The sequence below is a fragment of the Zingiber officinale genome, chromosome 5A, assembly GCF_018446385.1.
Source record: "Zingiber officinale cultivar Zhangliang chromosome 5A, Zo_v1.1, whole genome shotgun sequence".
NCBI lineage: Eukaryota > Viridiplantae > Streptophyta > Magnoliopsida > Zingiberales > Zingiberaceae > Zingiber > Zingiber officinale.
This window is the reverse complement of record NC_055994.1, coordinates 144314610-144331340: the sequence shown is the minus strand read 5'-3', so window position 1 is coordinate 144331340 and position 16731 is coordinate 144314610. Positions and strand designations below refer to the sequence as shown.

At 33.9% G+C, this 16731-nt stretch overlaps 1 protein-coding gene across 6 annotated transcripts; it reads right to left on the bottom strand.

Moving 5' to 3' along the window:
* Nucleotides 1–9010: 9010 nt before the first annotated feature.
* LOC121982215 lies at nucleotides 9011–10614 on the bottom strand. 6 transcript variants are annotated; one of them, XR_006112032.1, is made up of 4 exons: nucleotides 10426–10614; nucleotides 10267–10333; nucleotides 10116–10170; nucleotides 9011–9352 (listed from the first exon to the last, which is right to left on the bottom strand). XR_006112032.1 is itself a non-coding variant. In XM_042535180.1 (3 exons), exons 1-3 carry the CDS (start codon nucleotides 10387–10389, stop codon nucleotides 9207–9209), a joined length of 324 nt encoding a protein of 107 aa, XP_042391114.1. In that variant the 5' UTR covers nucleotides 10390–10614; the 3' UTR covers nucleotides 9011–9206. The 6 variants fall into 6 exon arrangements, 2 of the variants coding, with proteins under 2 accessions (XP_042391114.1, XP_042391115.1); XR_006112030.1 differs by lacking the exon at nucleotides 10116–10170; XR_006112029.1 differs by lacking the exon at nucleotides 10116–10170 and having other exon boundaries at nucleotides 10267–10379; nucleotides 10460–10614.
* Between the last annotated feature and the right edge of the window lie 6117 nt (nucleotides 10615–16731).

The following is a 16731-nucleotide window of genomic DNA, read 5'->3' as shown; positions in this document are numbered from 1 at the left end:
CTAATGGAAGTTATTCTCAACATAGAGAATACATATTAAAATAATCAAGGTCTTCTCGTTGTCGGTATCCTGTATCCTATGATTACCAATCTGTCTTATATATATTAATTGTGTCATCTGACTTCATTTTCTTCTTGAAAATCTACTTATAACCTAGTAGTTTACTTCCCGGAGGAAGTTCCACAAGTTCCCAAGTGTAATTTTATAAGATAGATTCTATCTCAGATATAATTGCCTCTCTCGAGTGGGATCTATTAGAAGAGCTTACTGCTTCTGATTAATTGCAGGATTCACTTTCCAACATGAAAGTAATAAAATCTATTCCATAGGATTTTTCCACTTGAGCTCTTTTACTTTGCCTAAGCTCAACCTCGACTGGTTCCTCATCATCATCTTCATCTTGTGTTTCATATACCCGTTTTATGAAGTTAACTTCCTCTCAGGTCTTATAAGGAAACACATGCTTGAAAAACAAGGCATTTCTTGATTCTATTAACAAGTTCTTGTATATATTCGGTATTTGTGACTCATACACATAAAATTGATACGCACTGCTGTTATGTGCATATCCAATAAATATGCAATCAACAGTTATTTATCATATCTTAATTTTTTTTTGGATCGGACACCAAAATTTTGCCAAGATACCCTCACATTCATAAATATTTGTAGGATGATTGTCTTTCATTACACAACTTATAAGAGCTCTTATTTATTTTCTTTCGAAGTACCTTATTTAAAAGATAATTAATGTTAATACAGCTTCCCTCACATGAACTCTGGCAGTTCAGAGTTCAATAGAAGAGCATTCATCATTTCTTTTAAACTTTGATTCTTTCACTTAGCAACTCTATTTTGCTGAGGAGTGTAAGGAGCTGTTGTTTCGTGTCTGATTCCATGTTGAGCACACAACTCAGCAAACGGTGATACATATAAACCGTCTTGGTCACTTCGAACTACCTTAATCTTTCTATTAAGTTAGTTTCAATCTCATTCTTATAAAGAATAAATTTCTTTATAGCTTCATTCTCACTTTTGAGAAGATACACATAACAATATTTTGTGTTAACATCTACAAAAATGATAAAGTATTTATTCCCACTACGTGTTGGTGTACCTTTGAGGTTGCATACGTTGGTATGAATTAGCCCGAGTGGTTTGTTGCTTCTCTCAATATGTTAAAAGGATGATCTTGTCATTTTCACTTCAACACAAATCTCACACTTGTATTTTAAGTCAAAGTGGAATGTAGGTATGCTTTGTATATTTATTAATCTACGCAACATATCGTAGTTAACATATCCTAGTCTACCATGCCACAAACATGAACACTCAAACATATAAGTGGAAGATCTTTCATCTTTATTTATCTTAAGTTTAATGGTCATTACATTGAGTGTGAACCGCCCATTAGATACATAGCTCCTTCCTACAAACATTCTATTTTTGGGCAGTTCAATTATGTCTGACTTAAAAATAATGTGAAAGTCATACTTGCTTAACAGTGATCCAGACACTAGATTCTTCTGAATCTCCTAAATATATAACACATTGTTCATTTTCAGCACCACTTTTCCTTAGTCTATGATGTCCGAGGTTGGTCCCCTCGAATGGGTCTAGTGGCTAGCGCATGAGGTGGTGCTACAATGTGGTCTGGGGTTCGAATCTCGGCAAAACCGAGGTAAATACCTCCCTTATGTGCTAGTCACTATTCCAAAGGCTAGTAGCCGCCCGTGATTTACCTCCTCCGTGTTGGCCTTGGGATGGGTTGGCGGGGACGCTGGGGGCGAGCGTTTTCGCCTTTTGCCATAATGATGTCCAAGGTTGCTGAGTTCTCCATGAATAGTTTGTCCCCACCTTTGACTTCTTCAAAGTTGTTGATTAATTCCTTATTGCAGCAGGCATGTCTAGTGGCTCCAGTATCAATCCACTATTGCCGTGGGCTCGAACCGACCAAGTTCAGTTCAGAGACAACAACACAAAGGTCGTCCATTTTTAGTCCCTCATTCAGATTGACCTCTTGCTTCTTTTTTGACTTTCTGCATTTCGAAGATTCATGACCGACTCGACCACAGTTAAAGCGCTTCCCAGAGAATTTCTTAATGCCTCCTTTGGATCCCATCTTGGAAGTCTTGGGGTTCTTCCATTTCAAGTTTTGACCTTACTCGACCACGTTGGCTTTCACAGTAGCCTGAGAGAACAACTTTCTCTATGAACTCTTGTTGTTTTCTTTGATTTAAAGTATAATAATGAGTTCTTCCACATTCATCTCATTCTTCTTGTGCTTTAAGTAGTTCTTAAAGTCCTTCCAGCCTGGAGGCAACTTCTCAATGATAGCAATCGCCTGGAAGATTTCACTCAGAATTATCCCTTTTGAGTGAATCTCGTGCAAAATCATCGGAAGCTCCTGGACTTGACTGATTACCGTCTTGGAGTCAACCATCTTGTAATCCAAGAATCGACCCATGATCAACTTCTTGGCCCCTACATCCTTCGTCTTGTACTTCTTGTCTAGGGACTCCCACAGCTCCTTAACCGTTCTCTTTGTGCTATACACAGCGTACAGCGAATCGATAAGGCAATTGAGATTGTAATTTCGACAAAAGAACTCTAAATGAGTCTATGCCTCCACTGTACTGATGGTGTAAATATCAGTATCCTCAACATGCTTGGGAGGGTCCTTTGTCAAGAATTGAGCCAGATTGAGTGTGATCAATTAGAAGAACATCTTCTAGTGCCACCTCTTGAAGTTCACTGAACTTCTTTGGCATTTCCTCGTGGTTAATTGACACAGTTCCATTTGGGACGGAGGGGGTCTTCATGTGTTGAGTCTGTTGCACCTCAACACTTTGTTCTATGATCATCTCAACAGAACCGAGTCTATTTCAAGATTGTTAAACAATCTATTGTCTGAGATATTGAGAAAAATTACTGAATTGAAATTACATAAAATTAATTCTAATTTATTTGTTGAGATGACTTGAGTGGATAATCTTAGGCTGCCAGCGAGGCTGGTTCTGCCAAGCTTCCGGTGGTCCGAATTGTGGAGTTGATGCAGTGCACGGCAAAATCGAGAGTCAATCTTTGAGTCGGGAAGAGAATTCGCTGAGTAAGATACTGAGGTCTGCACTCAACGTAGTTTTCTTGAAATATATTTGCCCCACCTGTAATGACCCAAATTTCCTCATTTTGAGCTCCAAAAATAATTCAAAAACATTTTGAAATACTATAGAAAAATTCTAGAGATTTTTAGAAATTTTTAGAGTATTTTTACACAATTTTTGGAGTTTGTTTGGTATTTTTACCAAAAGGAAGAAGTAAAAAAATAATAATAATATATGTTGAAGCCGGGTTTTGAACCCAAGATCACGGACCCGAACCCGAGTCTTAACGAACTTAGCCCAACCATCTGGTCTACGGATGTTTTGTTAATCATATATGGAGTGATATATATTTAAGTAGTAGTTAGGAACAGTAAAATAAATTGGAAATAAAAGTGCGCGGCTGAGGAATCGAAGGGAACGCCGAGATCGCAAGCTTCCTCGAAACCCTAGGATCGTTTCTTCGGCTGTAAGTCCAAGAAACCTAATGTAAGTTGCTCATTCACCTGCGGTAAGAGTAGTTCCGAGATTTTCTGCTTTGTTGTTGTGAATTTGAGGTTTCGGATCTTAGTGTTCATGAATTCTGGAGCTTGCTGCTGTGTTGATTTTTGTAGCTTGCTTTTAGGGATTTTAATTTCTGTTGTTGATTCCTTCTTGGTTTTGTTTGCTGCCGTGAGCCCTAAAGAAAGAAGAGAAGGATTGATTGAGTTTAAGCATGAAGAATAGGAGAATTAGTTTCGAGTTTTAGTTTCCTTCTTTGTTTTGGATTGTGTTGTATAGAAATTATGGTTAGGGATTTAGCCTCTCTTTCATGCTTTCGGAACATGTAGAATTTATGTTTGTGTTCCTTTGTTTTAATTCTGTCAAAGTATCTCAATTTGGATTCTTAAAAAAAATGGCAGGTATAAGTATATGTAGCAGTTTAATGGCATTGGGTAGTATCTTAGTTTAGATTTTTCCGGTGTTTTGGAACTTGCTGTACAGAATTGAGGAATTGATAGAGCTTTAGTTTCCTTTCATGTTTTTTTTTTCCGGAATTGTTGCTAGGGATTTAGCCTTCCTCTCATGACTTCGAAATATGCAGAATTTAGGTTGTGATTTCCTTTGCTCTGAGACTTGCTGCTTTGTGATTATTTAATTTTTCTTCCTTGGCAGACTCAAAGATAATGAATTGGTTTGATGTAAGCTTGGGTTCTATAATTAGGAAGATAATTTCTGTATAGATTTCTTTTGAGGTTAGCTTAGTCTAAAGGGCTTGATGCCATGAGTTTTTTTTTTAAAGGAAGATAAGAAGGGGTTTTAATGGATTTGGCATATAGTTGGGTTTAATTACTGATTTAAAGTTATTCAAATTTGATTCTTTAAGTTTCAATTCAGCAAGTTGACTTCTTGAAGTTCAATTCAGCAAGATTAATTCCTCGCATTCAGTTCTAGTGTTGTAGCATTTGTGCATTGCTTGTACATTGTAAGTGTTTGTAGAAACATGAAGATTAATTCCATAAGCAAGAATAACCTTATAGTTAGCGTGACAGATGGGGGTTCTTTGGTAAATTAATGAGTATGAATAGCTTTAGGTCAGCATTTAGTTTAGTTCTTTTGCAAAGGTTATTAAGCATGGACAACCGGCCTTCTCTTTTAGCTTTGCAGTTTTATTTCCTTTGCAAATCAGTGAGCTTGAATGGTCTATTTTAATGTATGCAAATCTTAGATTTCCTTGTTATTGGACAGCATGTATAGTTAGATGCAATTCCTTATGTTCACAGCAAGTCTTAATGAATTGAACTTGTTTTATGCAACTCTAGAATCTATATGTACATATAGTATTCTACTTAATCCTTTTAGGGATTCATGAGAAGTTATAAGTAAAGTAAAGACCAAGGTCTGAAGAAGAAAAAGATAAATATTTTAAAGTATAAGAAGTATAAGTTTTATAGAGTTTCAAGTTCTAACCAGTTAGACCCTTTTGTTATCAATTGTTTAACATGCTATTAGATTTTTTGTTAGTGATCCTTTAACCTGCAGTTATAGTTTTAAGTTTAGCATGTTAGTTTCAGATTTCATGAAAACATTTCAGACTCTTTTATTCCAAGTATATAGTTAGATTTTTCTTTAAGTTTTTAGTTTCCTTTTGTTTTGCTATTAGGCAATGAACATAGAATGACTTGGATTAAGTATTGGTTTATTAGGCTAATTGGAGGTTGATCTGGCAGTGATTTTGGTTTATTTTTAGATGAAGTAGGTGGTGTCATCTCGTTAGTGTAAAGTGAGAGATGTTGAATGACTTTAGCTTGTGAAGTGATAGACCAAGTAGAGAGGAGCAGGATTATTTTAGAGGATCACCTAGACTATTGAATGGATTTAATAGAATCTGAACTTATGATGCTTAAGTAAATGTTCTTTCAATATGCACTTAAGTTATTTGGATTGAATATTCATAGTTTGCAATTCCAGTTAGATCACTTCTTCATATTGGTTGAAGTAGGAATGGACTTAAAAAAAAATAAGGAAAATTGGAGTAAATATCCTTTTAATCATAAATAGATCATGTTGATGATGAAACAGAAAGTTTAGAAAACAGTGGTTGATATTAGATGAGTGAGGAAACTGAGATAATTGAAATTAATTTGGAAGTTTTAATGTAGTTTAGATCTCCTCATAGTGCAGTTTTAAAAGATTATAGTGACGTTTGATTAAGTCTTTAGAGTGCAGATTTTTATTAGGAAGAGCTGTGCAGATTTTAATAAGTAGATTTTTATAAGTATAGTATGCAGATTTTAATAAGCAGATTTGTATAAGTATTGTTTGCAGAATTTAAAGTGCAGATTTCATTGTGCTATTAGCTGGACATAAGCAGTTTCCTCTGCAGAATATTAAGTGCAGATTTAGTTTAGTTCTTTAGCAAATGCAGCTTTCATTTATGCTATTAGTAGAGCACGAGCAGTATTTCTCATTTGCTATTAGAATAACATGAGCAGTATCGATTCCTATTTTTAGTCCTTTACTACTAGATACACATGAGCAGTTTCCTTTAGTTTTCATTTGCTATTTTAACAAGCATGAACAACCATGTATTCTAGTGGAAAAATAAGAATCCTATTAAATACTTTTAGAAGTATTAACAAGTAAAGAAAGAAAAAGAAAAGAAAGAGAAAGGCCAAGGCCTTTAGTAAATTCCAAAGTCAAGACTTTAGGGATTTTGACACACAAGGTGTCTATTAAAATATCAAGGCAATTAAAGAAGAAGTAATTAAGTATTTTACTTTTTAATGGCATGTACCGGACACAAGGTCCATTGGGTGGACTCCTAGATCGCCCCTAGGCACAAGATCGCCTAGAAGTACCTTAGTAGTTTCGGGATTAGCTACCTCGACTCATATTAAGGATGCGCGCAAATTGGTACAATGTCGGGCCCAAGAAGAAGTTGATTATTATTTTAAAGTAATAAAGTATAAGTTTTGAAACAAATGAAACAAGCACCATTTATGCTTAGAATTAGTAAGTTTAGTTCTTTTGAATTCTAGCATGCAGTATTAGTTTTGTTTGTTTCCTGATTTGATATTTAGCATGATTAGCTTTATCTACTAGCATGCAGTTTTATCCTTGTATAGCATGATTAGTTATTGGAATTACATGAGTAGTTTCCTTAGTTTTTCTTTGCTATTAGTGTGACATGAGTAATTATGTTTATGCTTTATTTTCTTTTAGAGCATATAGTTTCTAGTTCTTTCTGTATACATGCATATTCGTGTTTTTGTGAGTTAGATAGCGCTTACTAAGCAAATTTTGCTTATAGACTGCATTTTCTCTTACTGCAGATAAAGGAAAGGAAAAGATCTAGCAAGGAATGCGACAAGGTGGTGCGGATGGTGTGTGATGCCAAGACTATGGAAGTCTTGGGGCTAGAAAAGAGTTCTTTTAATTTTCTTTCTTTATTACTAAGTTTTCCATGTTTTAGTGGACTGTAAACGTTGGAGAATGTACTTTATAGTTCATGTCATTTGAGTTCATCTTTGTTTTAGATTGTTATTACTGCGTGGTTGTGAAATATATATACCAGCCGCTTGTGGCTGAGTATATATTGCATGTATTGTTGAATATGGTCATCGGTACAGGGGAGACTCTGTCGAAATTTTTCGGTAGGGTTTCCATGTGATTTTTAATCATACCGATTAAGTAGAGTTAATAGTTAAGTAACGGTCATCCTTAAAGAGTAGTAGTAGTAAGAAGGGTAGTCGTTACACCACCTCTGGCTGTGCTTGGAGGTTCTCTTGGGTCGTATATTTTCTAGAATACAATGATAAACTACGTATGCAACCAAGCACTGGTTATTCGTGGTGACTGAGAATGAACCCAATTACTATCACGAGTAGTTTAGTTGAACGGATGCACGACTGAGAGAGTTTTTGTGGGAGAACATGGGTGGACAGAGGTTCGCTTCCTGCTCTTCCTCTCACTCTCTCTTATCTTCTGCTACTGTTCACTTTGTTCAAGATCCAGCCTCCTTATATAGGAGCTCACACCCTTTGACCATAATAAATGACTAATTAATGGTCATTTATTGTCATTAATACAGTTTTAATTTGATCAATTAATGAACATTTATTGTCATTAATTATCGACAGTTTCAATTGAATGAATTAATGACCATTATTATCATTAATTCTCGACAATTTCAATCGAATGAATTATTGCTCATTTCTTATTATTAATTATCGATAGTTTCAATTGGATTGAATTAATTGAAACCATTTCATTCGTGCCTCGATCGGTCCGGTATTTGACGTGTGCAGGTTGTGCTCGCACACGAGTTAACATTGATTCAGTACAATCCGAGCCCTGGATTTGCACTCATGTCTCCTCACCCACACATGAGAGAGTATCTTCTCATGCATATGTTTACAACATTAATGCATGTATCATAATTTAAACCAATAATAAAACTAAGAGACTTCTAATGTGGAACTAAAAACTCATAAAAGGATAACCCGGTGCACAAAGCTCTCGTCATGCAAGGTCCCAAGGAATGATCCATTGTACGCAACCTTACCCTACTTTTTGCAAGAAGCTATTTCCAGGATTCGAACTCGTGACCTTTTGGTCATAAAGCAATAACTTTACCGTTGCACCAAAACTCTCCTTCAACTAAAAACTATGCATAAAAGAATTTTTTCATCTCTATCTCTTTATTTCATTCACATTTCCAACCCTCTTTGTCAAAAGGAGTTACATGCATTTAATTTGAGTGCAAGAAATGTGTAGTATTTGTCACTCACCAAGAAATTGTCGAGGAGGATTGTCTTCAGCTTCTTCTTCATCGTCATCATCCTCTTCATCATAAAAAAACATTGAAGATTCACACATGGTGAAGAGATCAAAATCCAAAGAAAATACTTGCTCTTCATGTATATATAGTTTGCAATCAACTAAAAACTAAGAAAGACATAATATTGATTTCAATGTCCGACAATGTGATGAATACCTCGTCATGACTACTAAAAAAGACCCTTTAACGACAGAATTTCCTGTCATTAAAAGGGCAATTTCCGTCGTTAAAGCTCATCAACGACGGTATTAAATACCGTAGAAAGTTGTAACTAAAAGTATTCGTCAAAAATTAATTAGTGACGGAAAACAAAATACCGTCATTAATAACTCTTAATGACAATTTACACTATCATCGTTAATAACTCTTAATGACGGCAACAAGTTTAGATACCGTCGTTAATGGCAACCACGACGATCATATGTACCGCTATTAATAATGACGATTATATTTACCATTATTAATAATTTAATATCATTTAATCGTTTCACAACAATTTAGTATACCATCGTTAATGGCAGCAACGACAGTATCACTAATTCAGACCTATCAAAATGTATATATTTTTAATAAATATATTAATGGATACTAATAAAAATTAAAACACGATATATTAAAAATTAAACCACCATATATATTAAAATATCATCCAGTAATTTATAATAATTGTTTCTACACATCATTAAACTAGATATCAAATATCTAGTAATCTCGACAAACTCGAGGTAAATGTCTTCCTTATGTACTAGTCACTATTCAAAAGACTAGTAGCCGCCCGTGATTTACCTCCTCTGTATTGGCTCTGAGACAGGTTGGCAGGGGCGCTGGGGACGAGCGTATTCGTCTTTTACCACCAAGAAACTCACCAATCCGTATATGTGTATTAACACTGGCATAGCTTGCAGTTCCTGTAAGATTCTTATTCTCCCTGTAAATGGATACACCATATGAAACCAAAAACACATTGCCTATAAAACAATTCAACAAAATCCCATGATAGGAAAATGTAAAATATAACAAAATTTGTTAGGCTGGATGGATTAAATAAAAATAAGAAAAAGATTCCAAGGAAAAGTCAATTTATAGTCATAAAACAAAACTTGCTTAGGAAAAGACAGAATTCTCTGCTCAATTTAGTTTGTACATTTCTTGTTAGTCGCCAAAGTGTTATCCCTAAACCCTAAAATGTTATGCCTAATTGATTGTTTACTATAACACAACCCCCAAAAGAAATCATTTCCTTTTAGAAATGACAAAAACCCTGAAATTGATCAAATAAGCTTGATTCAAAAAAACTGTGCAAACATCTCAAATTTTATTTTCGCCCTCCATTTCACTCTTTACCCTTCCTGTCAAGCTGCTCATAAAAAAACATGTATAGTACAGATTAATTTTTAGGGGCTGAAAAGTCTCACAAACAGTGGCTAGTATGGATATGAAGAAACTTATAAAAATAATAAATTATAAACTAAGAGAAACAATACAAATTCATTTAAGATTCTGCATACTAAAACATCAGCCTCAAAGAAGAATTTGCCAAACGTGCTATGAAGTAAAAAAAAACACAGAATTATTATATCAAGATCAAGTTTTGATTACCTATAAGGTATGTGCTTATGAGTTTGGAAATGCCTGTACTTCTTTGCGAGACCATAATTAATAATATAAACTTAAGAGTCAAAAGGTAATACCAATCAACAAATCAGAACGTGAAGATGTCATGCTAGTTACTCGATTGCTCCATTTCTAACATTCACAACACAACAGATGCGGAAGATAGCTATCAAATCTTCTCTTGAATAAACAAATAAACCTCACGTGAGGCTGTTAGAATAGAGTTACCTTCTTGTGGTATTGTGGTGACAGATTTGAAGAAGATAGCCTCATCTTTGACAGTTGAAAAGAAACCCTATGCAATAAGAACAAAACCCTAGATCCTAACCTCATCTCAAGTACTGCAACCATTGTGAATCAGTGAAAAAAAGATTAGGATTTTAAAACCTAGATTCCGTAATGCGATTTGGGGGGGAAACACCTTGATTTGGTCGCTTTCGATCTTGGAGAAGATGGAGATGTTGAGCACTGGAGGCTTTGAAGTGGCTGCGAGCATCCTTGCCGCTACGAGGGTCCTTATGGCCGTGTGAGGTTGCCCGGGCTCCCTCACCGCCCGACCTCGTGTTCGAGTGAAGGAGGCTCGGTTACAAAAGAGCATATGTTATGGAAAAAGGATAGAAATGTAAATTCATCGACCACCATTTTTTTTTTTTTTTTGGTCTTAACAATCTTAATTTTTCCTTAAAATTTTTCCCTTTAACATATCATTTTTCATTACAAAAGAGCAAATTTGAGGGAAAGGAAATAAGAAACTGATTAAGGCAACCTAATAGATATGTACATATATTAAAAAAAAATTAATGTTCAATATTGACCGAATAAAGTCTTTATGTATTCAAATTTCTAAATTTAACTCCTCAATTTTCTTTTTCCAAAATTCCCCTGTTTGACTGATTTTAAAAGTGAGAGATAAATGCTCATAATTTAAAAATTGATATATATATATATTTTTAATTTTAGTGCACTAGATTCATCAAGTCAACCGGCTCTTAAATTTATATATAAATAAATAAAAATAAAATTTAGAAAATCGATCGTGTTTTTATGTTTTAAAAAATGTAGGCTTCAGCACATTAAAAAAACAGCTTAAATTTCTAGCTCAATAAAAAATCAGAAAAGTAACAATGAGGAGAAAAAAAACCATGGTTAAAATTTTCCAATAGCGACAAGTGAAAATCCCATCGTTAAAAGTATGATATTAACGATCGAAACAAAAAATATCGTTGTTAATGACAAAGCATCAATGACAGGAGAAAATATCATCATTAATGTATATACACCAACGATAGGTACTAAATACGGTGGTTATTGAACCATCAATAACGACGGTGTTTGATATTGTTGTTAACTTTCAGCGTTAAAAGTAACTTTTCAGGTAGTGCATGATATCTTACCCGGTGTCATCATATTTTTTAAATTTCTATACAAAGAAAATAAAACTATGCATCCAACAATTCGATTACGAAGACTTAGACATAATGTCTAAGTGGTGTCATCATACATTTAAATACCTATTCACCGAAAATAGAACTATGCATCGATAATGCTATTAGAGTCCAAAGAATTTCTTGCATGCCTTCTTAAGCTTCCCCATCTTTTTCTTAGACATGTCTTGATGATGCTCTTCCTCTTGACCATGCTCTTCATCATGCTCACGATTGATTGTGATCTTCTGTTTGTTGTCATGAGCAATGTCATGTTCGATACTCCTATATTTGCCATCCTTTACCGAGGTGGATCCCCTCATGGAGAAGGTTCTTCGAAGGGTGGTGGCGCTATTTGATCTTGACCTTTGTGGAGTCGAAGATTGTGCTCGATTAAGCATTACCTCTAGTGTCTCTTTACCCTTTGTGGCGCCACTTTCATTCTTGATAGGAACCTCTTTCATTGTAAAGGAGCTTGTGTTTTCTCCCATGTTGAATGTGCGCGCACACACACATAAAAGACTACTAATGGAGAAAAAACAGAGGGGAGGCTTTCATTCTTGTTCTTTAGAGTAATATATATTAGCAATCCCAGAAGGGAAAGAGTGTTGGTTGAGCGGAGTTATCGGGGATTGGTTAGCTATGTGTTTTCTTAGCCAAACAACACCACCCGATAGCAATGGAAATCTATTTTGCTCCAACAACTATCAGTTGATATTATTCAATAATCACATTCTGCCAACAATTTGTGCCACTTTGACATGTGTATAATTTTTGATAAAGACATGTAACTGATGTGTATTTAGAGTAGACCAATAAGTTTTAACTTCGATTTGAAATTTATAAGAAAGCCTCTAAAATAAGTCAATGAAATAGCACCTAAGAACATTTCAAACATGGTCATGGAACTAAAGTTGAGTGAGCATGGCTTCATTGATGGATCACAAGTGTGGACCGTTAATGATTTCTCCGAGATTAAAAATGAGACTTCCGTTACTTTAGTACATAAATTAACCGAATTAATTGAAAACTGATTTAATATTGGCTAACTGAATCTAATCAAAACTTTGTTAAAATTGAATTAAATTAAAAATAGATGGTATCGATTAACACTGAATTAACCGAATTTATTTAAAAATAATAATAATAAATAATATAAAATTAATAATAAAATTAACTAAATTAACCGAATGCTCACTCCGACCGAGATAGTTAAGGACATATGAAGTTCATAGTGAAAATATCCAGACTTTTATTAAAATTTGAAACTTAAGAATAAGCGTCTAGAGACAACTAAACTCGATGCTCATGGGTAGGTGGAAGAATCCAATTTAAGATGGCTTTTGATTTTAACTACGACAGAAGTAATGGCGAAGGCAAACAAAGCCCAAGAGCATATTTGACACTTAGAAGAGGATAAATGAGGTTATGCCCGAATTCCTAGAAGGAAGAATATCTTGAAGACTAGTACGAATCTCTTTGCCCTGAATTCTTGGTCCCTTCTCAAAACAATGTACTTCGGATGCCGTTAAAAGTTAAAATGGTATATTGATGTTGTTTTAAGTTTAGGTATATTCAGTGTAGCATTCTTTGATAAAATAAAGTATTTTATAAACGTTGGAGGGGGGGGGTTGGTCAAAATTTGAAAGTTTTGATTGAATTTGTATTTTTTTTTCACAAATTGGTAATATTTTAAGTTTAAGTATGTTCAATGTGACATTCTTTAGCGGAATTTAGATTGTCAGCATAAATTTAACTGCATCCGAAGTATGTCAATTTAGAAGAGACCAAGAGGGAACCAGAGATTCGAGACCAAGAGATCCGAACTGCTTGAAGGCCATTTGGAAAGGCTAGGAGGGTTGAATTTCCTTTACCGCTTGTACATTCCAATATTTGTGGTCAGGCATGGATTTCATTATTTTTATAAATTGGAGTAAAAATGATAATGTTTATCTCATGTGGCTTAATATCATCGACTCCTCAACTAAATACAGATCGATAAATGACAAGGGAGTATTTTATCTTAACTCACCAGTCCTTTGCACGGGGAGGTCAGACACTCAATAAGGTGTTTTGCATCTGCTAAGAATTGACCCTAAAGTTTATTGGATCAATGATCCCCTAAAGTCCGTCCCATAGATATAGAGGGAGATAAATGCATGTACACAGTTGAAAGCACATGGCAGAGACGTTAACCTCAGGTCATGACTTCCCGAGGATCGAACTTTGGATCTCTCGACCATAAAATCATGTGCCCCCAACTGTGCTACACCCTAGGGGCATTCATTACTTTTATAAATGACTATACTTGACATGGTTGTCTATTAAATTACATAAAAAATCTAAAGCAATAGATTGTTTCATTATAAAAAAAAAAATGATTATACTCATCTCATGCGTTCCTTAATATCCATCCCAAGATTATGTGAATGAGGTAAATCACAGAATTACCGATCCTCAAGTTGTTAAGGCTAGGAAGAATTTTTTTTTCCCTAAAAAACATACGCCCATCAAAAATTAATCTTTGTCCATTATAATAAATCTGTCAACCGACCAATTGAGCATTTTCACGGGGATGTCTTCGTGCTAGTCTAAGGACAGGTTGACGGGGACATTGAGGGTGAGCGAATAACTTTTTTTCCATATTTTCATATAGGAATGTAGAGTGCTTCTCATATGAGGATGAGAGTCAAATAGATTCATGATAAACCAATAAGGCAGAGAGTATCTGAAGGAATTATGTAATGAAGAAGGGATTCCGATAAAGAGTATACAAAAACTCTTATAGGAACTCAAAAGGGATACGTCTTTAACCTTTTGTATGATGCTCTTGGTAAGTAAAAGGTGCGCCTTTAACTTTTGTGGGTAGCTGCTTCGTCACGGATCGGTTCGTTCTATTTTTGAGTCAATTAGATATTTTAGATAAAATAATTTGATGTATTTATTTATTTAATAATAAGATCTAGAACCACCATAACAATTTACAGTTTTAATGTAGGAATACTTGCATGTATAAATATTTTATTAACGGTTAAGGGCATTCATATTGCTCTTATGAATGGGGTGTTATAATAACCTTTTGGTATTAAAAAATATAGATTTGTTATATTAATGATCCTTTTAGTATCAGTTCTATGGATATAGAGAGAGGTGTATATAGATACATAGATGTTAGACGTATGGTGGGGTAAATTCAAAGTCGTCAGTTCTTGAGAATCGACCCCTGCCCATTACGCTAAAGATGTCATGCACCCATCGTCTGCGCTACGCCCTGAGAGCACCCTTTTGGTATTAAAAAAAAGGTAGATCCGCTACCTTAGCGGCGCTCCCTAGTGCTGGTCCTACGGATATGAAGGGAGGTTCATGCAGGTACATAGGCCATAGGCACATGGCGGGGTACACCCTTTTGGTATTAAAACTATTATGAAAGGGTGTTCTACGGGTTCGCGTATAAGTTGGTGTGGGGTGGGTCAGCCCTAGCCCACCCCATGAGTGTATTATTTTTTTTAATTTTAATTATTCATTTTTTTATAAATTTTAAAATTAAAAATTAAATAAAATGAATAAATAATAAAACATGAGCATATTTTTAATAATAATAATATTTATTTATTTTAAATTATAATAATCTGATTTTTATATGCTTTTTCTTTTAGCATTTGGGTTTGTATTTTGTATTATTTTATTTATTTATAATTTTTTTTTATTACAAATGATTGAGTGTAACGTGAGACTCATAAATAATGAATGTTAATGTTAAATAAAATATGGGTGAAAGAAATATGCTATTTTAATGAGGTGCATGATGAATGCTATAATGGGAGTGGACTGTGGATGCTCTAAGGGTGCGTTTAGTTCGGGGTTATTCTTGATAACCTTGGTTATCCATCCAAGGTTATCAACAAAAACCTTGTTTGGTTTAGGTATTCGATGATTCCTGAGTAATATTCCATGCCCGACACGTCAGCAATAGGGTCATGCAGCCCGGAATTGGAAAATCTCAAAAAACTAAGGGTGCGTTTGGTTTGCACCGTTTTCATTTTCATTTTTTGGAAAACGCGCGTTTTTTAGAAAACAGAAAACGACTATTTGTCATTCTCTGTTTTTCTAGAAAACGATAGCCAATTTTTTAGAAAACGCGCGCCGAAAACGCAAACCAAACACCGTTTTTCAGAAAACGCGCATTTTCCATAAAATGAAAATGGAAAACGTTCGTACCAAACGCCCCCTAAGGTTTTCTTGATTCTGGGGTTAACGAATTTTTTTTACCAAAAATATCCTCCGATAAGAAAAAACATGGAAAAAAGAGAAAAAATTGTAAAAAAATATTAAAAAATGTAAAAAAAAATGTTTAAAAAATTTAAAAATTTTTTAAAATAAAACATTTTAAAAAAAAATTTAAAAATAAAAACTTTAAATTTTAAAAAAAATTAAAATTTTAAAAATTTTAAAAAAAATTAAAAATTAAAAAAATTTTTAAAAAAAATTTAAAATAAAAAATTTAAAAATTTAAAAATAAAATAAATAAATTAAAATTAAAATTTTAAAAATGTAAAAAAAATAAATAAATATAAATAATATTAAAAAAATAAAAACATTAAAAAATAAAAAAACACATAAAAAAGTAAAAAAATATACAAAAAAAAGAAAAGTAAAAAAAACATAAAAAATAAATAATAATAATAATATGTATAGTTGATTTTGTAACTGAGGGTAATACGGTAAAATATTAAACTAAGGTATTCATTAAAACTTTTAAACAAACAAGTTTTTGTTGCATTACCTAGGTTGAACCAAACAACATTTGGTTATGTTTTATTCCCCATAACCTTGGTTATGTGATCACTAGGTAATCGCATAACAGATCTATTTTATGTGATCACATTACCAGGTAATCACATAATCAGGTAATCACATAACAGATCTATTTTATGTGATCACATTACCAGGTAATCACATAACCAAGGTTATACATGATAACTTAAATCAAACGCACCCTAAAAGCTAATAAACGTTTTCAAATGGTTCGATTAGATAAAATTTCCCATTCTAAATACATTTTAAGGGGGAAAAAAATAAAAGTTGGATCTATTTTAATCATTTAGCTGTGAGTGGACTAGACCTGTTCACGGTCAAGTCCTAATCCGGATCTACAATCGAGTCAACAGATCATCAATCCGTTGATTCAGATTGCAAGCTTAAATTGTAATTGGCTCGTCCTTGTCGGACCGATTAATATTTAAGGGGCCCTGAACCGTCTGATAAATTT

Bases quoted from the DNA above. Each gene is read 5' to 3' on its own strand.
- LOC121982215 (XM_042535180.1), bottom strand. From the start codon at position 10,389: ATGGTTGCAGTACTTGAGATGAGGTTAGGATCTAGGGTTTTGTTCTTA. The intron at 10,171-10,266 runs GTAACTCTATTC...TGTGAATGTTAG, and splicing joins CACCACAATACCACAAGAAG to AAATGGAGCAATCGAGTAAC. The intron at 9,353-10,115 runs GTATTACCTTTT...ATCCATTTACAG, and splicing joins ACGTTCTGATTTGTTGATTG to GGAGAATAAGAATCTTACAG.